This window comes from Cebus imitator, unplaced genomic scaffold (genome assembly GCF_001604975.1).
Source record: "Cebus imitator isolate Cc_AM_T3 unplaced genomic scaffold, Cebus_imitator-1.0 Scaffold57, whole genome shotgun sequence".
Classification (NCBI taxonomy): Eukaryota; Metazoa; Chordata; class Mammalia; order Primates; family Cebidae; genus Cebus; species Cebus imitator.
In genome coordinates, this window is record NW_016107372.1 from 5944072 (window position 1) to 5969607 (window position 25536).

General features: G+C 35.2%; 1 protein-coding gene across 6 annotated transcripts in view; it reads right to left on the reverse strand.

Annotated features, from left to right (window-relative positions):
• The window catches only part of NYAP2 (neuronal tyrosine-phosphorylated phosphoinositide-3-kinase adaptor 2), a 305362-nt gene that overhangs the window by 276239 nt on the left and 3587 nt on the right, over positions 1-25536 (reverse strand). For 5 of the 6 annotated variants that reach the window (XR_005200372.1, XM_017529148.1, XM_017529147.2 and 2 more), the window contains one exon: positions 19598-19835. Coding sequence is in view for 4 of the 6 variants with exons in the window: in XM_017529148.1 (XP_017384637.1) it covers positions 19598-19818 (221 nt within the window). In the remaining 2 variants the exon portion in view is untranslated. Of the gene's footprint in view, positions 1-11976; positions 12058-19597; positions 19836-25536 lie in introns of those variants that run through there. The other variant, XM_037738759.1, reaches the window with a different exon arrangement.

Genomic DNA, 25536 nt, shown 5'->3' on the forward strand with positions numbered 1-25536 from the left:
GGCCAAATCCGGCCTGTCACCTGTCTTTGTAAATAAAGTTTATTGAAACATTGCCACATTCATTCATTTAAGTATATTTGAGGGCGATTTCACGCTACAACAGCAGAACTGGGTAGTTGCAACAGAGACCTTATGGTACAAAAAGCCCATAATAATCGAATGATTACTATCTGAAAATATTTGCTGACCTATGGACTAGAGCGTACCCAAGTAGCAAAACAGAAAATGGGAGGAGGTTTTTAAAGAGCAGAGCTGCCAAATGATATTCAGAACTCAAGTTTCAAGTAATCATTCCAGGTTTCCCTTCAATTCCTGTATTGAAAAAGTACTCACAGGCCAGTAAGGAAGAAAGGGCAATAATCAACCATGGCTGGGACAAGAATGAAGACTGTAAAGTATAAATGACAATAAACTTCATTGATTCTTCTAATGCTTTCCTACTAGGTCAGCCCAGGAACCTGCTCTCTTGTGCAAAGTTCAGGTATCCTTCAAAGACTGAAGGAGGAAAAATCAACACCTTTTACGTACCCATCAGATCCCTCAAATCCAGAAAGGTTACCTTGATCTGCAGAATAATGAGCTTAACCAGAGAGGGGGGTTGAGAGAGGAAAGCCTGGGTTGGCTGGTATGGGGTTTATACATGAAAAGGAGAGTCATTGTGTTGCTTTTTTTTTTTTGTTGGGAATAAAATGTTCCTTTGGCTATTCTTCGAAAGACACCAGCAAAGATCTGAATCACTTTACACATCTTCCAGGTCATTAGATTCTCATTTGTTCAAAAGGGATTCTATGCCAGAGTCTGGCCATTATTGGCTCACTTTTAATTTTATGCATGGAAAGAAAATGATTAGAGAAGGTGCATTAAACTCAGAATAGGATTATGTAGGTTATGTAAAGAATGCTAGTAGACCGAATAAAAGATAACAAGCAATAATGCCTGTGAAGACCAGAAGTTTCAGTGAGATACTACAGGGACTTGGACACGGAAGGAGACACACAAGTGGAGAATGATGTAAAGGATGCAGGTGTGAGCAGAGGCTGAACTTGCGGGAGGACCACACATTCTCTACGTCTGGAGAGCAGTGACCCGTCTAGCAATACTGATGATACATTTAGCCCTCACTGCAATCTGTCAAGATGGACATTAGGATTGTGATTTTCACAAATGAGGAAACTGTGATATTACAAGGATAAATGTATTTGACTAAAATTACACAGTTTGATGAAGTGCCATTATTGGTGTCTCAGTATCACATTAAGAAAATTGTCCCTTTTGTGGACAATCTCCGGGTTGTTCAATTCTAGGTGGTGACTATTTGGGGTAAGATTGAATATTTAGCCAATTCCTAACATTTCTCTATAGATGTTTGGAGTTATGTGGAGAAACCTTTAGAATGACAGGCAGCTTTTCTGCTCAGAGCTCCTTAGGAGATTTTTAAACTTTTCACTTCTCTTACACAAAGATTCTAGGTTTGATTGCCCAACTGATTTCTACTTCCAACAAAAATCGAAACTAAACAGAATAATTTTGGTTGGAATTAGTGTTATTTCTCTTTTTAATTTAGGGATGACTTGTTACTGACCACAGATAACCCACTTTTCCTGCTTGGATGACATTACATATTAATCCAAACCCGAGAAAAATTGTAAAATAGGGGATTAGTGACAAGCTCAGGGCCACTCTTTTTATTTCACAGTCTCCTTTCTGCTTCTATTTTCCCTTAAAATTGCAGTGCTCTCTCACTTGTTATGAAGACTGGGTCTAATAAAATCAGTCACAGTAAGGAAGAAGTGACTAATAATCATCAAACTATACTAATATGTTATCTCTTCACTTGTCTTATTAAAAGTGAACAAATATGCAAGCCAAAAGAATTGTTTCATAATTTTGGGATTTATGGCTTTAGGTATTTCAAGAGAGGTATTTTCTCAGGGTAAGTGTTTAGTAAGCACTTCCTCAAATTATACCACATGACTAGTTTCCTATTCATTCATGAATAAGATCTCAGGATATTAATCAATCATTGAATCAATCACTCATATATACTTATTGAGTGTCCCTTGTTCCAAGTGCAGCAGAAGAGAAAAGTGAGTTCCTGCCCTGGTGTTGTGGGTCCATTAGTGGACAAGAGTTCACACTGCCTTAGCACTAGTCATGGATTCTCTTTTTTTTTTTCCCCATTTATTTATTTTATTGCATTTTAGGTTTTGGGGTACATGTGAAGAACATGCAAAATTGTTGCATAGGAACACATGTGGCAGTGTGATTTGCTGCCTTCCTCCCCATCACCTACATCTGGCATTTCTCCCCTTGCTATCTCTCCCCAACTTCCCACCCCCCACCGTCTCTTTTATGCTTTCATTGTGTCCTAAGTCATTTATTGCTTACAACATCCTAAGCTGTAGGTACTGATAGTACATGGAGAAAACTGCAGCCCCCTGAGTCTGAGTAATTTGTCTGTACTCAACAGCTAGGAAGAATGAGAGTAAAATGTAGGTTGGAAGGAAGTCTGACTCTATAGATCACACTACTACATTATATTATAGGTTGAGATGAAAATACTAAGTAGATTTTTTTAAAAAAAGAAAAGAGAAAGAAAGAAAAGGTAAGTATAATGTAACCAATTTTCTAGGGGATGTTATAATTTTAAAATTAAATTATTTAGAATTCATTCCTGTCAAACTATGTCTTTATTTTTTTTTATCTTGATGTTTCTCACTGTAATAAATTTAAACTTGAGTGTATTCTTAACTATTCCTCTCCTCCTTCCTTTCTTTCTTTCCTTTTCTCTATCTCATACAATGACACACTAATTCTACTTTTTCACAATCCTGTCATCAAACTGAAAATAATACACCTATATAACATGTATGTCCAATTAGTACAGTTGCATTACTTAAACAAAAGAGTTTCCCTTGAAAACCTCTTCATTAATGTGCCTGCTAAAATCTATTATAATAAAACTCTTGCTGGTTGTATAAAATCCTAAAGTAATCCTAAGAACACAAACATTTATTTCTCTTTGATTATTCTCTACACAGCAGTAGTTTCCATCCTACCACAGGAAAAAAAAAAAGTGTGTTTTTAAATATATTAGATAGGCCTCTTAGAAAAGTCCATTTTCAAACAGAAACTCGACAATAGAAAGCCCTCTTTAATTTCCCCTTCACATTAAGTTTCCCATTCCAAGTGAGTGTCAAGAATTTAATTGCAGCATGAAATTAGCCAGTTATAAAATACTGTACTTGTGCCCTTGCCTTCGAAAGCAGAATGCACTAAATAATTTGCTTAATGGCCTCTAACATGAGACCTCAATTTAATAACCAGAGTGCCCTTACTTGTTGGATAAATTCCTAGTGAGATATGCTCTGTGTGTAATCCATCAAAACATCAATAGATCAAACACACACACTCTCACACACACACTCACACTCACGGAAACTAAAAGAAAAATATAAATGCTGATAGGCCGAGCTGACTAGTTTAGAACGAACCAGTCTGGAAGATGGCTGCGTCTTTTGTAGGGATGCACCTGATTCCTTCTCTCATAGCTGTGTGCACAATACTCTCAAGGACTCAGCTGTAGGAGTAGTTGTAGGAGATTATGTGGCCAGTCCACAGACATGAGTTTGCTAGACACCTTACATGTTTCTCTCTCCTTTTTTTTGAAAGCTCTATTTCTTTAAAAGAATCAATTTCTATAGTTGAGGTTGCCAAAAGGTTGGCTTCTAGCAAAGCAATGTTTCTATAATGATTACGTGTCAGTTTAGACATACCACTTTTAATATGATGGAAATGAACTCATTTTTTTTTAGACTTCAGAGAACTGCAAAGATTTCTTTTCATGATTACTTCTAACTAGCATTTTGCAAACTTACTAATTCAGAGACTACAGAAGATAGAAACAAAATCTGGCTGTTCAGTGACCGAGCTAACATTTCTTGACCTCTACTCTCCCTTTTCACTTTTCATGTTACTTTACATCAAATTTATATCTACATAATGCTTTGGGTTTATAAGAACTAAGTCAGTGAGGGTAGTAGAAGACAATAGAATAAATATAAAATAAATTAAATTAAACAGAGGAAATTATAATTTGAGGGAATTCTGAAACCTTTACATTGACTTTTTAACTTTGTACTTTAGATGGGTAAGTATAAGTAAACGCCTTGCTAAACCAATGAATTTATGGCATTTATAGTGAAGCTATTGAAATGTAGGGACTTGATACAAATAACACTAGATTAGAACTCTGGGACTTTATGTTTCAAAAGCCAATATTCAAAATTTTTTTAATTTCTATGTTAATTTATGAGTTAAGTAAAATGGATGACTCTTTCTATAGTACTTAGAAGTGGTGTGCTGTATTATTTATGAGGCTACTTGCTTTGCTCAGAGATGATAATTAGGGTTCAAGTAAAACAAATTGAAGCTGGAGAATATTGAAAGTATGCAGATGAGATAGATTTATTTGATGTACTTATACCTCAGAAGAAAAATAATTTGATAAAAACTTTAATTTTAATTAGTTCATTGTCCTGCTATCACATTTAATACAAAAACCACATTTTCTTCATTCACTTTTTAAAATCTATCTTAATGAATTTGAAAGAGTTGAGAGAGACTCTCTTTACCCCAAAGTTCAGATATGAGTGTAAACAAAATAAAATAAAATGTCATCATTGAGATATTCAGGCGCAATCATAAATGCATGATACTGCATTTCATCAAGTATCTTGGGGACTGTGTCGTCAACATGAGGAATAAAGTATCCCCAAATCTTTATTATAGAAAATTTTATAAAAAGATCATCCATTTCCATCATCGATCATACCTTCACGATGTGCGTATTTAAAAGGTGAGGCTTTTATTAACTAAATCGACTTCTCAAGGAATTGAAACTAGTGAATTTATCTATTAGGTACTATGTCTTGTCTGCCAGAATATGTTGCATTCTTATCAGCAACTAACAAGAACTGCTAGTTGGCACATGGAGATAGTTTCATTGTGCTCTATCAGGCTGATCATTATGAGTCTGTCACTAAAATAGGGTTTTATCTGTGTGACTGAGGTAACATAACATGCATGCATTATTAAAGCACATCATTAAAAAATAAACATGCATACACTTGTCTTGGCGAACACCAGGCCACAATAGGAGAGATTTGTTTATTCCACCACACGTTCACCGAGGCCATTTCATTTTGTTCCCAGGTTATAGTTCCTGCAATAGTTAATACACACCATCAAGCCTGAATTGAACTCTTCATTCAATTCTGGGGTGACAGAGGTCACGCTGTTTTCATGTTAACTAAATCATAGTCTGTCTCAAACTAAGACGGTCAGCTGTGTTAAATTAAAGATAGAGGTTCTTTGCTGAAGGAAGCTTACACAGAAGGTTATGTTGACACCTTTAAACTGAATTTCTTTTAGAATTCTAAGTCACACTGAAATGGAATGGCTTGGACAGATAGGGTCACTGCATTAATAACAAACCCACCAGCAGCATAGCATTCCTTCCTAAAACCCAATACTATCCTAATCTTTTATTTCTCTTCTTTAATACAATCATATAACTGCACAGGCTTAGTGTTTTCACCTCATTTAAAAATGCTTTCTTACATCTCTCCTTGGAGAGTTCTAATCTTGTAAGAAGTGATAGAAAACTTTCCCTTCCAGTATAGGCCTGGAAACAAGTGCTTTTATTTTCTGGTCCTGTGTGAAACTGACTGACTTCTTTAGAAAACTCATGTGGTGTCAACTCAAACCAGAGTTCACAAAGCCATATTTTATTGTGCCTTTTAATAACATCGGTTTATAATAATGAAAGCTTCTGATCGCTAGCCATTGGGAAGGAAACTAGAATGATTCATGAATAGAAGACAGACTAAGATGCTGTCATTAAAATATTCATGGAAGTGTTCTGTTATTTTGTTTCCTTTTCTCCTTTATTCACCTTGTCTTGTGCCTGAGAGTTTCCACCTGAAGGATCTCTCTACACTACACTAATACGCTCATCTGACTTTGCAAGTTTTGTATTGACTATACTTTTTGTCCAGTTGTATTTTTAGCTGACACTCTTGGCAACGGTGTGTAGTTGAATTACTTCCTGCCAGTTTTTTTTAATAGATTGGTTCACAGTGTCCTTGCCTATTGCTTATCTCTCCAGTTATCTGTCCTTTTTTTCTGTTGCTGGTGGTGTTCATTCAGACAGACACATTCTTCCCTTTTACCTTTTTAGTCCGGTGTAACCCTGTGAAAAAAATTTGTCATGAGTTAGGGGAAATTCCTCAGGGTATGTATTATTGGTATTGTGATTTGAGTGGCAGCCGACTGACACTTAGAGAACAATTTATCTACCTGAATTGGACTAGACATCACTAATGCACATGGCAGATTGATTGTACAGCTTCAGTGGACGTGTTCCTTATTAATGAGATTCAGCATGATTTGCTAAAAAGCCTTTTACTGGGTAGTCATTTTCCTTCCCCCTTTCCCATCTCTCCTTATCCCATTTAATCTGTTGAACTGTGTACCATGTTTTGAAAATGTGTTTCTCTCTTCTACTTTTATTTGAAAAAACCCAGACATTTTAAATAATTGCTGGCAAACTGAACAGCACAAACACAAAATAAAATAAATATTGGCGTTGAAATGGATTATAAAAGACAGGAACCCAGAAAAAGAATTAAAATCTTAAAAAGTTATTTAAAAGAAATAAATGTAAAATGATGTGGAAAAGAAGAAGACGAGAACAACCCAAGAATAACATTTGACATTTGAAAGAACTGATTTCTGGAAATGAATGTATTTGTACTGATCGAGGTTGTAAAGCATAAAACATGCTATTTGTATTAATTTGCTGAGAGCTGCTAGTTGCTGAGGTTTTGAGACTTCAAATAGGGCCCAGCTAAAATCTAGAGAAAAGCCACAAGCTACATATCCCTTAACCCTTTCCTTCATTGTCCAGAGGCCACTAGGCAAGAGCAAATACTTTATGTTAGTTTTGAGTTTTTTCAAAAACACCAGAAGGTGACATAAGGATGAACAATTTTAGATTCTAGTCTCACCCTGAACAAATATTTCCTCCTATGTAATTTCTAACCTGGTATAGGAGGAGGCTAAAAATGGAAGCCATTTCTCAGTTCCTGAGAGAAGCGTCTTCATGTGCTCTGATCACTATAGATATTTTCCCATTATCTTTATTTTAAATTTCCCCATTATTGTTTATTTTTTGTAAATCACAAAATGTCATCTGTCCCCTAAGTAAAATAAAATACCAGTTTCTGAAAGAATAATGCTCCCTTAAAAATAACCTAGAAAACAATTTGCTTGACAAATAATTTTCAATCTTGTTTTGTCACTCATCTCAAAACCAAATACTATTTACATTGTATATACTAACGGGCATCTAAATGATTTTTAAAATTATATGTGTCAATCTGATAACAAGCATCTTAGGTGGCTAAGAAGCCTTCTCAGGTGTGGTGACTCATGCTTATAATCCTAAGAGTTTGGAAGCCTGAGAGGGAGGACTGCTCGAGCCTGGGACTTCAAGGCCAGCCTGGGTAACATAGTGAGATCTCATCTCTACCATTAGCTGGGCATAGTGGTGTGTGACTGTGGTCCTAGCTACTTAGAAGGCTGAAGTGGGAGAATCCCTTGAACCTGGGAGGTTGAGGCTGCAATGAGCCATGATTGCCCCAGTGCAGTCCAGCCTGGGCAACAGAGGGAGACCCTGTAAGAAAAAGAGAAAGGAAAGGAAAAGAAAGGAAAGGAAAGGAAAGGAAAGGAAAGGAAAGGAAAGGAAAGGAAAGGAAAGGAAAGGAAAGGAAAGGAAAGGAAAGGAAGGGAAAGAAAGAAAGAAAGACAGGAACCCAGAAAAAGAATTAAAATCTTAAAAAGTTATTTAAAAGAAATAAATGTAAAATGATGCGGAAAAGAAGAAGAAAACAATCCAAGAATAACATTTGACATTTGAAAGAACTGAACTGATTTCCGGAAATCAGAAAGAAAGAGAGAAAGAAAGAAAGCTGGAAGAAAGAAAGAAAAGGGAAGGAAGGAAGGAGGGAGGGAGGGAGGGAAGGAAGGAAGGAAAAAAAGAAAGAAAAAGAAAGAAGGAAAGAAAGAAAGAAAGAAAAGAAAGAATCCCTCTAGAAAAATGTCCTAATAGCTCAAGTTTCTCCATGCCATTCTGATGCTCTCTGTAAAAGAGCCGAATTTGTCGGAGATACAATGACTGCATCAAGTACTATAGGAAAAAAGAGATACAAAAATTAGCTGGGCGTGGTGGCATGCACGTGTGATCCCAGCTACTCCGGAGACAATCAGTCTGGGTGCCAGGGTGACAGAGTGAGACTGTCTCAAAAGAAGAAAAAGTAAAAAGAACTCTTCTTTCCCTGGGCAAAGGGCAGCTGTAGGTTACTGTTGGGCCTGCTTCCCCCACCATCCTCAAATAATATGAAGCTGAAACCTGGCAGGAGCATTTACCCTGTGATGTTGAAAATACATTGCTCTTCAGAAGAAAAATAGAACTCCAAGGAATTTTTAAAAATTATTTTAGGTTTAAAGTTCTTGTAGAGGTAAAGTAGGCATTTTATCTTCATAATCCATTGTTTCTTTCCCTCTTTAACTGTAGCCTAAATGTACAGTACAGCAGTTTCACCAAAACATTTCTATTAATAGAGTAAAAATATAGCAGCTCATGTGCCAAGAAAGAAAATTTTCAGGGTAATTCCCTGAAAATATCTGGAAATTCATTAGTGAATTGTATTTAAAATATCACATGCTATGCCAGCTTATTTAGTATTCCCTTGGAGAAGCCATCGTCAGTGCACTGAGTGGGTTCAACACAATCTGATTTGACAAATGTTTAATAACCTACTATGCACAAGAGACAGCTTCTCCACTCTTGGAAGCCAGTTTAATAATTAAGACTAAACCTACCAATTATTGCATCCTTTTGAATCTATTCATCTGCCAAAATTATTCTCGTGTAATTTTAACTATTTCAGGAGGAAGAACAAAACTATGTGTACATTGATAAGATAAAACAAAATGATAAAGTAGAAAATTCACAGTTGGGGGCTGGGTACATGTGTCATTTGCAAATGCCCAAAGCAAACAATCTTTCCCTGTACATGAACCATATGATGTTATTAAAATAGCCACATGAAGTGGTAAAGATGAAGGTAAAAATTGTGACAGTAAAAATAATAATAGTAATATGAATACTAATACGGTAATAGAAGCTACCAATTCTATAATATGATGGCTACTCCTAGTTATGCCACATGTTATGTCTTTTCTTTCTTTTAACAACTCAACAAAATGAAGATTGTGATTTCCAATTAAAAGGAATAAACAACTTTAAGAGTTAAGGAACCCATTATAAATCTCACTAAAGCTAGCAAGTTGAAAAATACTGATCCCATCTTGTATGGAGGCACAAGGAATTTCCTACTACGATGTTCCTCTTCACCCACATACACAGTATCACCCCAGGTTTCATTCTTACAATGAGGTAATAACCTACAGATTTATGAAATACTCAAGAACAGAAAACATGCCCAATGTGCACCAACTAATTATGCCTCCATCACTGCAAAAATGCCTTCAGTGAACATTACCAGTGCTAATAACTGAATCTCCTCATTATCAGGGCATTTTTCCTTTTGGAAAATATCAAGTATTCTATAGGCCTACATCTGCCTTTTATCTTCCTTCTCAGATGATAGGATTTGTGACTGCCATCTCTGCTCTGAACTAGAAAGCAGCTGAATGTGTGGATCATATAGCTCTTAGAATCAGTATCACCAACTGCATTTCACTAACTGCACAAAAGGCAGAGACCTCTAGGCAATTGTTCATTTGCTCTAGTTGATCTGGGTGCTTGCCCTCCATTTGCTATTTAACGACTGTAAAGTTTCAGTTTTGCAAGATGAATAAATTCTAGAGATCTGTACAACACTGTGCCTATAGTTAACAATACTGTGTTATACACTTAAAAATTTGTTAGGAGAATAGATCTCATTGTGATGTTATTACACATATGTAATAAAAAATATTTCCTGAAACTTAAATGTGTGTATGTATATAGTTTTTAGAGTTTTATAAAAGTGTTTTAAAATTTTAGACTTTTCTAAATGTATATAAGAAGTTTGATAAAAGTATAACATTTATGTAAAATTTTTAACCTCACACCTACAAATGATCAAAAATGAAACATGAAATTCTAGCAAATATCAACAAATCATTGAAATCCTAATACACATCTCAAACATACTATGTCTAAAACTTTTCTCATCCAAACTGCTTCTTCTGCCATCTTCCCCATCTCAGTTAATGGGAAATGCCATCCTTTTAGCTTGCCCTTACACCTCCCATCAATCTGTTACTAAAGCCTGTCAATTCTACCCTCAGCATGCAACTCCGATTCTACCACGTCTCACCTCCTCCAGGGCTGCTGCTCTGGTCCCAGTCCCAATCTTCCCTCATCTCGATTGCTTTTACAGACTCCTGACTGGTCTCCATACCCTGCCCTTACTGAGGCGAGGCCTATCTCATCCCAGTTTTACCCGGAGCTAAGCCAGCGTCTTGACAGTAACCTCCATGTCCTTACAAGATTGGCATGATCTTCTAACCTTCTCCACCTCACCTTCTCTGCCCTGTTCAAGCCACAGTGATGTCCTTCAGGGACCTCCTATGTGCCAGGAATGCTCCCCACTACAACCTCTTCTCTCCGCATTAATTCTTCCTAGAAATCTGTTGTTCCTGAGATCTGCATGGCTTCTTTCCTCACTTATTATTTCAGGTCTTTAAGCAAATGTCACATCCTCAGTGAGTCTTTCCCTGAGCTTATTTTAAATTACACTCTCCCCATGCCCCTGACCCCCAATTCTCTAGTTCAGTTTTTTTTTTTCCACAGAATTTATTCCAATTGCATTTACTCTGTATTTACTTGTTTCTTTTTTGTCTGCTTCCTTCACCTCCCACCCCCCCTACCAGATTACAACTTCTATGAGGACAAGCATGTTTTACTATTTTGTTCACCATTTAATTTCAAGCACCTAAAGCAAGACTGACACATAAGAGATGCCCAATATATACTTAATGAAAAATTTCATATAAAAACAAAATAGCTATGCGATACCTATAAACATCAGCGTAATAGAAAATTAAGAAGTATCCTTGGTAACAGCCCTCTTCATTCTTTGCTGAAGCACTTCATTTCTTATTCAAACATCAGGATATTCTGAGTAGCATACTTATCCCCAAATCAGAGACGAAAATGCAATTTACTAATTAAAATAATGGATTTTAAATAGTTGCCTTTTTTTAAATTTTTTAAACACCTTCCTTGTACATCTTATTGAAATTGTTTTTCTTTTTTTTTTTAAATAAAAGTGATCTTTTTTCTGCTTCCTAGCAGGCTAGCTATATTAATATTCCAGTATGGACATGAATATCCCATTGTGTATTTCCAAATATGAATATTATTGAGAATAACTTTTAACTAGAGGCATGTGTTTCAAGCAGAGATTCATTTTGAGGGGGGGACTTGGTTTTCCTTTTATCAATTCATGATTAAAATTAATTTTAAGGTAACGCATACATGTATAATGAAGACATTTTCTTTAGGCTACCTCAAAGTTAGACAGATGCCTTGAAGCAATTTTATTAGCATACTCAGGCTCTATTTTAGCAGTTTCATTTGTTACATTAGACATATTCTCCAGAAGAAATTGCATTTTTAGTAGTTAAAAAAGTCCCCTGACTCATAGTCTTGCTCCATAATAATTTCTTTTTCTTAAACGTTGTTTTGAAACGTTATACAAAGGCCATCTTTACTTAAAGACAGAGAATATCCTCCAATAGCTTGAAGAATATAAAAAAACAGCCCTCAACAGAAAACTGTTGCCACTCAGTCTATCACCATCTCTCCATATTTAACATTACTTTTCAAAGAAAGATTACCTTAAATTTTCCAACAGGCTTCTGTTTAATCATTCAATTTGCCATGGTGTTGGATGTTTGGAAGGTCCACTTTTCAGTGCAATTTCCTCTGTCAGAAGAGCTTAATTCTCACGCTGACTGAGTAGATCACGTGGGGCTCTGCTCTGAAAAGCCCCTCCTCTTGCCAACATCTGTCTATTTATTTCAGATATAGAACAGATACTGAGCTTCTTAAAATGTAAAATCAGTGCTAGAGGTCTAGGATATAATTAAAGTCAAAACAAACGAAAGTATAAATAGCTCTTGAAAGGTATATGAGAAGACTAGAGGAGCCTCACCCTAACCTTTAAAAGACCTTTTTTTTATGTTGCTTCTAATCTGTCCTGGCAGGTGACTAGATGAAAAACCCAGGATCATCTGTGTTACAAACATAAGTAAATTGTAAATTTATAAATTCTCAAGTTTGTATTAAGCATCTTGGAACCCTTGAAGGCTCTAACTGAAAATACTAGGCTAGCAAGGCAGACGCCATTTTGACTTGTATAAAGGGACTCCTTAGATTAACTTTCTCCATGAGCAATGGAAAAAATAGATGGAACACCTATCATAAGTTAATTCATTTAGAATCAGCCTTGTAGATTGAACTTCTGGCTCAATAAATACGTATTTTGGTCTAATCGTATGGTTTGAGGAATAAAAACCTTGCCAGTGTATTTTATTTTTTAACCAGAATTACTCCCATATCTGAATATCTTGTTTAGCTTTGAAGAAAAAAATCTGGATGCATGATTTTAACATAAAAACAAGCAAAGCAGCTTGTGGTCCCCAGAAATGATTAATAGAAAAGTGATTAGAATTAATCACAAACATAAGAGGAAGCTGAAATTAGAGAGCGTTATTAGGATACTGGCTGCTGTTTAATCTCACCCCTTATCAACACATTAACCTTGTTTTCTCTGCCTGAGCACTAAGTCCTACAGCAAAATTAGGTCAGAAATTCACATCAGATCAGATCAGCTGATTCATTCCAGCAAGACCCTGACATGCTGCAGATTTCAGTTTAATTCTAGATAGGAGGATGGCTGAGGGCTTTTTGGTTTTGTTTTGCTTTGTTTTCATATGTTGCTGAAAGCCTAGGCTAGTTGTAGAGTATTTCTGTGCTACCTGTAGAGTATTCCTAAATAATCTAAGGCAAGCTGGTAGAGTATTTCTTAAAGCCGACAATGGGTTTCCAAATCTTTGTTTAACCATGTTCACTTCACCTGTGTAACGGAGCTTACACACTCCTTTTCATGTACAAATAGGATATTTTGTTTATCTACATGCCTCCAATTAAAACAAACCTAATAATATTAGCTAACCCTGAGAAAAATAGCTATTCATGCTATACTGAGCAGATATATCATTCACAAAAATATACTTCAATAGATGCTATTTCCATAAAGTCTACTGCCACAAATCATGGGTATGATCCAGAAGGCATTACTATCTAAAGAGGATTTATGCCACTGTTAACATTTCTGTAATAAAAGCTCTATGTGTAATTATGTCTTTAGGTAAAGCAGTCATTCAAAATATTAACCAATTCAAAACTTGGATATAATCATTTGCTTTCTGAGTAGCAATATGTTAGTAAAGGAAAAACAAATATTTTCTCTACTTTTATTTTTGCTTTATTTTTCTTCATGTTCCAAAGGATGGACTTCAGTGGTTCTTTGATTCTTTTTTTTTTTTTTTTTGGTTCTTTGGTTTTTTTTGCGTAACATAAATACTGAATCTTTCAAATACAGATAGCTTTCAAGTATATATATACTAATATGCAATTGCATGTAGTTTTTAAAGGAGCTGTAAGTAATCTAATTCCATTTCTGACTGCCACTTTTAAAGAGGAAATATAACCTCATATAGATCCCTTGAGGGCATCCACAGGGAACAGAGACATTCCTAATCAGCCTAAGTAGTCCTTTGTGTCAGAACCACTTTGCTGAAGTCTAGAGCTGTCTTCCAGATTCACAATGTTTAGGAAAACTTAACTTACGTAGCATTTGAAAAAAAAAAAAAATCCTACCCTTTTCTATGCTCAAAAAACATGTACTAGGAATAGATTTTCTTGTTGCTTTCAATTTAAAGGATTTTTCCCATATTGTTTTTAAAATACTATAGCTAATAGCAAAATGAGACAGTGCAGGGACTAGTTCCAGAATTCAGAAAGAAAACTTTGCTTGAAGGGAGTTTTTGTGCATTTGATGTATCAGATGATCTTTGAATTGCCTGTACTTCTCAGTGAATATCATCACTTGATGGCCAAAACTTGGTGGTCTGTAAATAGTCAACCTCAAAGGAGAGCCTTATGTTCACAGGTACACCCAGATACTGCCTTAAGGGATATTTGCGCCTGGACTCTGTTCTCATTGGTCACTTGCCTTCTTCTCATTGGCTGGTTCCTGAGCTTGTCAATGGTTCAATACATGACTATCGTTCCTGTTCCTTACCTTTTCACTCACTCACATGATAAACTGGGATTTTGCAATCCAGCTCAAGGGAACTCATTTATGTGAAGCTGTAGGTTTTGTATGTTTATTTTCTTACAGGTTTTTCAACTCATTTCTGTGAAGCTATAGGTTTTGTGTGTTTGCTTTTTTATAGGTTTTTCATAAAAAAGTAAATCTCATTTAACAGTGCCTGCACAAAACCATTAGGATTTAAAATATCAGAAAGATGAGCTACTAAAATATTTTTTCAATCTCCATTAAGTTGTTTCCTTTAAGTCTTTTTCTCTCTCTCACCAAATGTTATTTGAAGCTGTTACAAAAAACACTAACAACATCACTTTTTATTTATTTGATATTTTTCACCCAGCCAGACTTTTGAGTAAAATCCCATTTGAGAAAAGGAAGTGAAGGTACAAGACAGTTAATAGTGACAATGTGCTCAAGTTAGTTTAAAAATAAGGAATTGGGCTCAGAAAGCCTAAGTGACTTAGAACACTGAGAAAGTGATGAGGATATTCTTTTTCTTAGAGCTCAGTGTTTTAAGCTTTCCAGCTTCAGCACAAAAGGCATTTCAGCACATATGTGATCCAGAAGGTCAATCATATGAAATCCTATTTCCATTTTTTAAGCAATCCTTGGCAGTCTGCACGTTTCTGAAATTGCAACTGGCATATTTCACAGAGAATTATCATCAATGCCTTTTCAAGGTCAAACGTGCCCCATCTTTAGATTTTTCAGCATGTATATTCTATATGCTAAATCATAGTATATTTTTAAAAGGCGTCCAGCAGATATGTCATATAATTGTAATTACTTAGACTATGTTTATTAATGCCAAATTGAATTCTCTCTACTCAACGTAAATTGCATATTAAAAATATAAAAATATGTGTTAGATTTAGATATTGGTCTTCTGTATCTTTCATCACCCTGGAATCTGAAAATGTCAGTATGGATAGGATCTTGCTATGGACTTTCTCAAAATATTGAAAATATTTTTTTTATTAAGAAAGTGGCAGCAATTCCAAAACTGTAGTTTGAGGAGAGAATAAAAGACTGTTATTATTTTTCAATTATCAGAACTCCAAGATACCCAGTCACCATATGAATCAAATAAAATTGAACCTGGACATGACCATGAGTGCTGAGGCTAGAACACTTGAGATTCCACAACCATCTATCATGAGGAGGCTTAAGGCTTTAGCTTCCTTCTCCTGTCCTATCATCATTTGTTTGGCCTGTTCCACTTTTCTCTCTCCAACTTCCTCCCTTACCTATCCAGATACTACCCCTGTCCTCACAGTGTACATGGGTCCTGATTTTGGAAAAGAAAGACACCAGAGAAATCTCAACAACCAGAAAACTTTACTAGTATTATGTCCCTTCCAAAGATACTTATATTTTAAATGAAAATTCTAGAAAAATATGTTGGAGAGGGGGAATAGGAAAGAAAGGAAAGTTCTGGATAGTAAGACACACTACATTTTTCAAATCCTGGCGCATGTGCTGACTGTGAGGACAGTAAAAAATAGTGTTTGGGATATGATTGACCTCGCCAGGCTTGGGGCATGCCTCACAAATGACTGCCTCCCGTATGTGCACCTGGTCAGTGTTCCTGCTGCCATCTGAGTCTCTACCTGTGGTTATCTTTGAGGTGAGGTCTGAGTGTGTTCTGATCGGGTAATTCTTCTTTGCTTCCGCGGTGTAGGCATGGAACAGGCTTCCACCTTGGTTTACTTTTCTAGCCTGCTATTTTTGACTAGATCTTGTCCTAGGCTCAAGGCTCTAGCTCTTCTCCACTCAGCAACTATTAACTATACTGGTTTTTGGAGAAACAGGGAGAAAGGACTGTTATTTAATTCCACCCTTCAGTTTCTTTTTCTACTAGTTATTCTCAACTGCTCTAATGATTTTTCACAAGTTTTACCTCCATAATTTGCCTTCTGATTTAAATCTACGTATTGACTTTAAAGAACCAGGTTTGGGGGCTTTTCATGCAAGTTTTTAGTCTTTCATTCATTCATTATATATCCATCCACATACCGTGGTATATGTCCTCTTATGAGGGCTGAGCAGTCTGTGATCCATCTAAAATGTCCTAGGTGCCTCCCTTCCTACCTGCTCAAAGGCACTTTAACAGTAATGTTTCCCTTCCTCTAAGTCATCAGTATTTCTCCTTCTACAGAAATCACTCACATCCGCATTTTAAATATGCTAATGTTCTCCCTTCTTACAGGAACAAAATTAAAAAAAAAAAAAGCTGCCACAGATGCCACTTGCTCCTCCAACTACTATATTTTTAATTTTGTAACCTCATAAATTCCCAAAATAATTGTTTATATTTTGCTTCAAATCCTTTATTTCCATTCTCTTGTGAACATAATCCCACTGGGTTTTGTTCCAAGCCCTTCAATGAAATTGCTCTTGTTAATAACACAAATGTGGTAAAAAGCAATGGTCAGTTCTCAGGTTTCAACATATTTGATGTATCAGCCAAATGTTTCTCTCTTCTTTAATCTCTTTTGACACTTCACTCTAAGGCATCATTCTCCTTTATGGTTCTCCCCTCTCACTAAATGTTCTTACTGGATTCTTCCACTGTTCCTACACATGAGCCATCAGATGCATCCAGGGAGCAATCCTGGGTTCTTTTATAATTTCTATTTAAATTTAAGTCCTAATTATCCTCATATATGCTCATGATGGTGAAATCATAGACTACAACTCTCACATTTGTACCTTCGGCTTGGAATTCTACTGTAACTTCCAGATTCTTTACTCAGCTGCCTCTCCATCAACTCCACTTGTAGTTTTAAAAGTCTTTATGAAATTGTCATACCAAAGCTGAGCTCCCGTTCCCCCATCACTTACCCTAAACTTGTTCCTCTTTTAGTTTTTGCCATTCCATTAAATGAAAACATCATTCTGCTAGCTCAGGCAGAAACAAAATAAAATAGAAAACAACAACAACAGAACAAATTTGAGAGCCACCTCTAATTAATTATTTTATCTTGATCAACTACTGCATTTCACCAATCAGAAAATTCAGATGGTGCCAATAATTTGATTATTTTACACCACCTTTACTGCTATCATCCCAGTGCAAACCAACATTATCTCTCACCAGTTAGGACACAACATAATAGATGATTTACTTCTGTCTTTTGCTCTATTCTCAAGCATGGCTAAACTCAAGTTTTATCTTCTGTTGATGGGGTGAGTGGAAGTGAATGTCTCCAGATCACCTGGGACTTCTTCAATTCAAGGTGTGATCTGAATTATCTTTACTTTTACGCTATTAACATAGTTCTGAAAAATATTGCTTTATCAGACTAGCAGGAATCAATTCAAAGATTACATAAATGGATTACTTAGACCTCACTTACTATGTAATGACAGGGTTTTGCTCTGTCTCCCTCTACCTAAATTTCTGTTCCTAAGCCCCTTGGACTTTAGACCTCTGAGGTTATGCCCTTTCTTGAACACTTGACAGTTAACCACCTAAAAATTAGCCATCTTTGTTGTCTTCATAACTATGAATCTTTAAATAGAAACCTACTGAAGCTTGTTAATGAAATTCAGAAGACAGTAGTACAGTGATTAGCGCACTTTGGGTGTTCTATAAGATCTAATGGAATAATCCAGAAAATAATTTTATTTATATGCTTACAGAAAAGGATTTATTATTGAGTGTTAATGCCAAGATTGCAAACTTCAGATTTTATATTTTTGAAGTTACTTTCAAAAACATGTAGGCCATCCTTTGTATTTTGAATTTTAGAAAACTCAGACTCATAAAACTAAAGTTAAAAGTTCACATACACAAAGAAGTCCATCAAAAATACTTCACAGAAAAAAAAATGTCCTAAGAAGGCATTTACACACCCTAGAAAGGAATCATTATACCCATTAAAATTGGTTAGAAATCAAAATAACATAGTACTCAACAACAAATTTATCAACTTTAAATATAAATACATGCAATTGTAAAATGTTATCAATTATGCAACTTTTATACCTGATAATAGAATATATTTTCATTTTAATAGTTCGGAGAAAAAAAGAGGACTCTTTTAAAACAATCTTCTACACCATTCATTTATATTTCTAGTTGTTTGCTTCCAAATAGCCTCTATCTCCATAAAGTTATTTTAAATTAAATGATTAGAGTAGTGTGATCTTACCTAACTTCTTTATAAGCATGAATATTTCATTTTAAAATAATTTTTTAAAATATAATAGCATTCAGAGATTAGATGAAAAATCTCCCAGTGAACCATCAAAATATCTTCCATATTATTATCATTCAGTTATCAAGCTAATTGATATGGATTAATTCCCTATATTCTGGATTTTGCACTTAGCAAATGAACTTTATTAAAGAAACAGGACTCCATCAGACACAGGTGTCTACCTGTACCACCAGAAGACACACACACATGCAAACTGAAAACATTGTAACATTCTTTAAAAAAAAATCAAAAGATGTGCAATCTTCTTTTGGTGTCAGCCCTCTAGGAAATTTAACCTCAATTTGGAAGGCCACCATCTGGGGCTCATCAGCTAGTAGCTGGTAACTTTCACATCCTAAAAGTAATTCTGTTTGAACAAACTTGTGTCACTTGGTTCCAAACAAGAAATTTAACAGCCATAAAATTCTGCATAGGGAGAGCACACCCTGAGGATTCTACCTGGCTTCAGAGGCTCACGTGACCCTAATTATTGATGTGTCTTGGTCATAATCTAGAAAGAAGATGAGCTCTATTTAAAGGTAAGAACTATAACCAAAGGCTATTAAAGGTGGGGATTTTCATCAAACTTGGGCTATCAAAGGGTTTGTGTGTTCCCTCTCACCTTTGCCAAGTGGGTATTGAGCATGAGTTTTTGTTACGAGGAAATTGAATTTTCCCCCATCTCGTTTGTAGCTGCATATGCACAAAACACAACAAAATAACTTTTGTTTACCGAGGATGCTGTTGGCAGGGTGGGTGGTGCTTTTGTTAGAGCTGAGGGGTCACTTTCACATGCTCTCATTAAGTCTAACTGACTCCGAAAGACCTTTCCTGACCAAGTGACAACATCACAACCTTAGCAGCACTTGCAGACTTTCTTGTATGCGCAAAACTCGAAATAATTTTATTTGTATTTACCGCTTTATTGCTTCTTCTTGTCTTCGGCGTTTTTCATTCTTCTCTTTCAAATAGGCCAAGTTAGTTTCATTTCTCAAGCGATCATTCTCTCGAGCAATGTCTGATGCATTCTGAATAACCAAGCCATCGTAGGCCTTCATCCCCATATCCTCTATGTACTGGAGAAATGTGTCCAAAGGATCTTCCTCGGGATTAGAACTCATCATCTTGGAGGATATCATGTAAAGAAGAACACTGCCTACAGGGTGAGAACACATTATACTTTTATCCAGGGTGGGGAAAAAAAAACAAGGTGCTGTTTATTATCCCTAATAACTCAAATCTCTGAAGATAGGGCAGAATCCAATTGGAGAAAATGTCTCACTAGAATAATTACAACCAGAGCATTTGAAGTAAATATTAAATAAATGTTACCCGAGTAGTAAACTGTCTCTCAAAGCAGCTACACTGGCAGGACAAAGGCCAGAGCTCTTGAACTAAAAGATGATGTGAAGGTGTAAATACTGCATGCAAAGATAAACATTTGGTTTGCATAATTATAATAATAATTTTGTTTGTCAGAAAGTGTTTTTATACAAATAAGATATGTAAGATCCAAACTTCACGTATTTTTCATTTCCAGAAAGACTTTTCTGTTCAATTTCAAATAAAACGATGTGATTATTTGGAAAGAACTTTTGTACATGTATGTGATTTTTCTTAGTTTTTAAAATTAAAATGTATGAATCTGAAGTATTTATGCAAAATATAGTAGCAGTAAAAGAAAGACATGTTTCTAATATAACTTGTCTAGGAAATAATCCTTTTTAACCTCTCATTTCTTTCCATAATGATCCTCCATAATGCCTTCCTACTGTAACTAACATATCATAGATCACTAGAACCACATTAATCCTGACCAGTCTGGTAATTCAAGCATTGACAACTGTTGTCTCATTGTTACATGAAGTTTTAAAAACTTGAGACTCCGAAAGCATGACTGAGAAACCAAAATTAAATCAAAACAAAACAAAAAAAGCATAGGACTTTCAACCAGTATATATTACCCTCAACTGTAAAGTGACAGTAGTAGTACTCCTACCTCCTGCTGATGTGAAGATTAGGAGAGGTGAAGACTGTAAATAATTTAGAATAAACAGATCAAGTATCAGTGGAACTCTTAATACTGAAATTTACATTTTAATAGTTTCTGTCATGGTTAAATGTAGAATAAAATAATTATAATAATTTAGAATAGTGTTCGGCAATAGCCAATACCTAATACTATTAGTTAACATTATCATCTAAAAGTATGGAAGGAAGACTGGCAGCAATAGTAATGTCAAATGGGTATGTGTGGATAGATGTGTAGATGGACAAATGGATGGAAGGAAGTCTTACTGTCCTAATTGCATATTCAGTGTGGTATCAGAAACTAGTATCATTGAGTCAGATTGAAAAACCAGAAGCAAAATCAATTAACAAGGGGGAAAAAAAATCTCCGTTCAAAAGTTGTCAATTCCCTTACATGTTTTACTTTCTTTAAAAGGCTTTGAAGATATTTTTAAAATATCATCCCAACTATTTGATGTAAAACTCCCAGACTTTCGCTTCTTCAATTACAAATCATTTTCATTCTGATTTTTTTACAAGTATAATCATGTTCCAAAACCTGGAACATAACTATGGAAATTTTACTTTTCATCAGACTTTATTAACGTTTCAGCTGCCAGTCAATCCATATTTGGAACCCATCCTGAATTTAAAGATTTTCTCTCCCAATTAGAGAAATTATTGAAATTGGAGTCTAGATAGATTAGAAATTAGGAATTATTGAAACTGGAGTCTAGATAAGGCTATTTATTGAGTCTTGATTTTTTTATGTTAAGTTTTAGTATGTTTTGTTCTATGTTAAGCTGTAATGGGCTAGCCAATGAAATGGCCTTTTAATTCCAACTATGTAGTGTAACTGAATTGTATTTTAATATCAGTCAATCAGATTAGATGCTTACACGATGGACATTCAGAATAGTAAATTAATGTGACAAATGATTACAATTTAGGGAAAAATACGAGAAAATGATTCTCCGAGAGCTAAAGCATTGCCATTGTCAGAAATTCACTTCTATCAAGGACTTTAGCACTAGTAGTGCCTGGATAAAAAAAGATCAGCATAACTTTACCACAATTAATTCTACCAAAGTTAGGCAAGCCAAGTCACTATTACAAGAATTCTAGAGATAATGCCTCCAGGTGGAAGATGATCATTCCTTCTTTGCCCTCTAGCAAAATTGTATATTTCCCAATTGAATAAGCCATTATTACCCATTATTACTTTTTCTTAAGTTTTCCTCCAACCAAAATGACGCCAGAGATTCTTACACAGTTTACATATTCCAAATATCAATAAGGTTATTTGTTTACCTCTGAAAGCTAATTATCTTCCTAAGTGGTCTTTCAAATTGGCTGGAGTTTAAATGATTTTTGTTCTGAGAATATGTTAAATAATAATATTACAAAGTTTTTACATTATAGAAATGTATTTCTTTTTTAAAAATTGGAGATCAAATGTTTTGAAATGAAGATCAACCGTTGCGTAAAACTTCAAAGTAATGAAAATTAAATAAATATTCATATACATGCTCCTTCCACCTAATTCTAGAAAAGTATTAAATTCCATGACCATTCATTAATCCAAGTATTTGTTGATGTATTATGAACAGGTCCTAATGAAGGCAGAATTATGTCCCTCTAGATGTCTGTATGTCAGGGTTAGAGCAAAATAAATAAATAATTGCAATTTTGTGACTAGTATTGATTCAGGTGGACTTCATAGTTGGTCACACGTGTCTTATTTTCGCTATTTTTAAGGGTGAACAAGAACCATTTTTCAACAATCATGTTTAGTCTCTGAAAATGGACACAGGCCCTATCGATGTCTAAACATCACACCTTTTTGTTTACTTGTCCGCACGTAAAAAGTATAACAGTTTGTAATATTGAGGAGGCTGTGAGGTTGCCCTGAAGGGCACAGATGAGAAGGCTGGCAGAATACTCTAAATCCCAGTGAAGGTACCTCTAGCTCTTAAGAGTTTGCACAAGTTAATTAATGTTTTTAAGTTTCAGTTTCCACATTTAAAAAAAAAAAATGGTGGTTGGAATAGACTCATGTTGTGAAGATTGAGTTAGAAATGCATAAAAGTATTCCATAAATTTAACCATAATTGTTAGCCACTAACATTACTATTAGATAGTTTCCCAATTCTTAACTGTGACTAGAATTATATTTAATAACAATATAACTCCTTGATGAATGTAATTTTACTTTGAAACAAAGGCGAGTACAATGTTTAGTGTAGTTCAATTTCCCTAATCATGTATGCGTAAATGGAGGCTGGGTTAGGAGTTAATACATTTTTCCACCAATCAAATATATATGGGCAGCCCCATGAATCCATTGTCCCCCATTGTTCACATCTAGAAAATAAGGAAACTGGGATATATGGACCACAAAGCTCATCCCATCTCTCAAAACTTTGGTCTCCACCCTTCCAAGCCTAAAAGTGTTTCTCAGGCAGCTGAAGTATGAGTAAATAGATCCATGTCCTCACTAGAGAAAGCAGACCTTACGTTCATTGTCTACTTCATTACAACTGGTACCATTTCAAAGCAGTGAGAACTTACAGACAAGTATAACCATACATCTCTTTGTCTTTCAGAAATTTATATTTACAGCTAAGATAGATATTGAATAAGGTATGTTGCAAACCACCAAAAACTTGTCTGCATTTTGACTGTTGGATATTCAATCAAGTTTATTTCTGGCCCTTAAGTGACAATGCTATATACAAGCATATTATAAAGGTTTGTCTTAAGCATAGGATCTTGTGTCAGCATTCTAGAAGACCCTATTTGTTAAGAGGCAAATAGACCCCTCTCTTCCAGGTAGCATCTTTAGCTCTGTCTCAGTAAGTAAGGGAATTTGGCATACTGGACTGTTAACTGGCGCATGGGGTGTTTGTGACAACAGAGTGGGTGAGACTAAGGAGGAACTCTGGCTTTTTTACAGGCATCCCTTTTAATTGAGTTCATCCCCTTTAATTAAGTTCATTGAGTCTGTTGCCATTTTTGCTCAAAACAAATCATATTATTTTAGCCCCTTCCCTGCTCGCTGAGCGTTGGTTGAAAATGAGCAGCTATGGTCTTCATTTAGAAGACAGATGTGTTCTCTTTGCAATGCACAATATTGATACAAGTAGAGCAACACTGTGTGTGCATCCTTGAAATTTGTGGCCAACATCTAAAATTTGTGTCAGGAACCCTCCTGGGAAAGCACCTAAAATGAACCGAGATGGGATTTTTTGTGCAATCTACAGATATCTTCACATCTTCACTCTCTGCCTTTTCTCCACTGTAGTATTCTGCATTCACAAAAGACTCCTTTTGTTTAAATTTTTAGATTACTGTATCTAGAATCACAGCCATCTAATATAAGCTACAGATGTCGGCTTTCACACAACTGTATGATTAATCTTTCAGCTTTATTTTATTCTTCCACTTTGTAACTTACATCATGTTGACCACACCCTTCACAAGGATCACTTTGTATCATACTGTGACACTTCCCAAAATTCAAAATTTCATTCCACCCTGTTAGATTGCACCAACTTAAACTGGTGGAATTCTTACCATATGTTAAATACTAAGCATTTAACTTTTTATTGAGTTAACCATTTTCTTATTTTCTTTTGTGCAATGCCATTATTATACTTTACCAATGCTGAACCTAGAGCTGAAAGTAACGTTCCATTTCTTTACAATTGTTTCCACTGAAATAAAACCAACCATTATGTACACATGTGGAGCATAAGCTAAGTATGTTATGTCCAAATGGAATTCATAGAAACATTAAAAAATTTAAAAATCAGCTCATTTTTTTCTTTTCTAACATTTCCTGCTACTGCTTCCATCCAGAGAAATCAAGAAGCTAAGACATTACATAACCCTTAGTTTCAAAGCTTAAAAAAAAAAGCAGCATTTTTAAGACAGGTGTATATGCAAAAGAATTGAACTAAGATTATAGATTTACATGGGCTATTCCCTTTGTAAATTAAGGTATAAATGTGATCTCAATCTACCAAAGTGTATTTAATGTGTCACCAACTTATATCAAGATTGAGTTCCCCATGGTATAGAGGGCTTTTAATTAATTACAAGCTATTGTTGAATCAAGGGTATACAAAGAGTCAGATAAATATTAGGCATGCCATATTCCTTCTCATATATGGTTAAGCATTTATTTTCTCTTTGCTTCAGAACAAATTCCCCCATGAGTATAATTTCATGCACTGTGCTATCAACCACTCTAGCTCTATAAGGACTGGCTGGAATGGACATGTACACTGATTTGTTGGGCAGAACCTTCCAAGGGCCATTTATTTCCATTTACCAAAAGCAGGGTTTTACAGGTAGTAGTAGCATCTGAGTAAGTTAGTCCAGTAGCCTTCATAGGCACAGATCCTTTTAACTTTTATTAAGGTATTTATCTGGAATTTCTGATATGAAGCTATTCTCTATCTGAAACTTTTATTTTCCAAGATATAAAGTTGTGACAACTTCATTAATTTGGTTATTTGCCACATATACTAAGTGGTAGAGGGAGACAAGGTTCTGTTTTTGAAAAGAATAGCTTCCTAATCTTAACACCTGAATCTCTATAAGAAGCTTCCTTAATTTTAGTCCACAGTTAATCCTACAAGATAATCTTATAGCTATAATATGATAGTTTATTTTGTGCGATTATTATAATGTTACTTGTGACCAGCCAGAAGAACACAATACATAGAATGGAATACATTTTCTGATAAAAACTTAAATATTTTACTTTTATTGTACTTCACATTTGTGTTTTCATTTTATTTGCAGAGGGGAAAGGTTTCTAGTTTCCACCTTTATATACT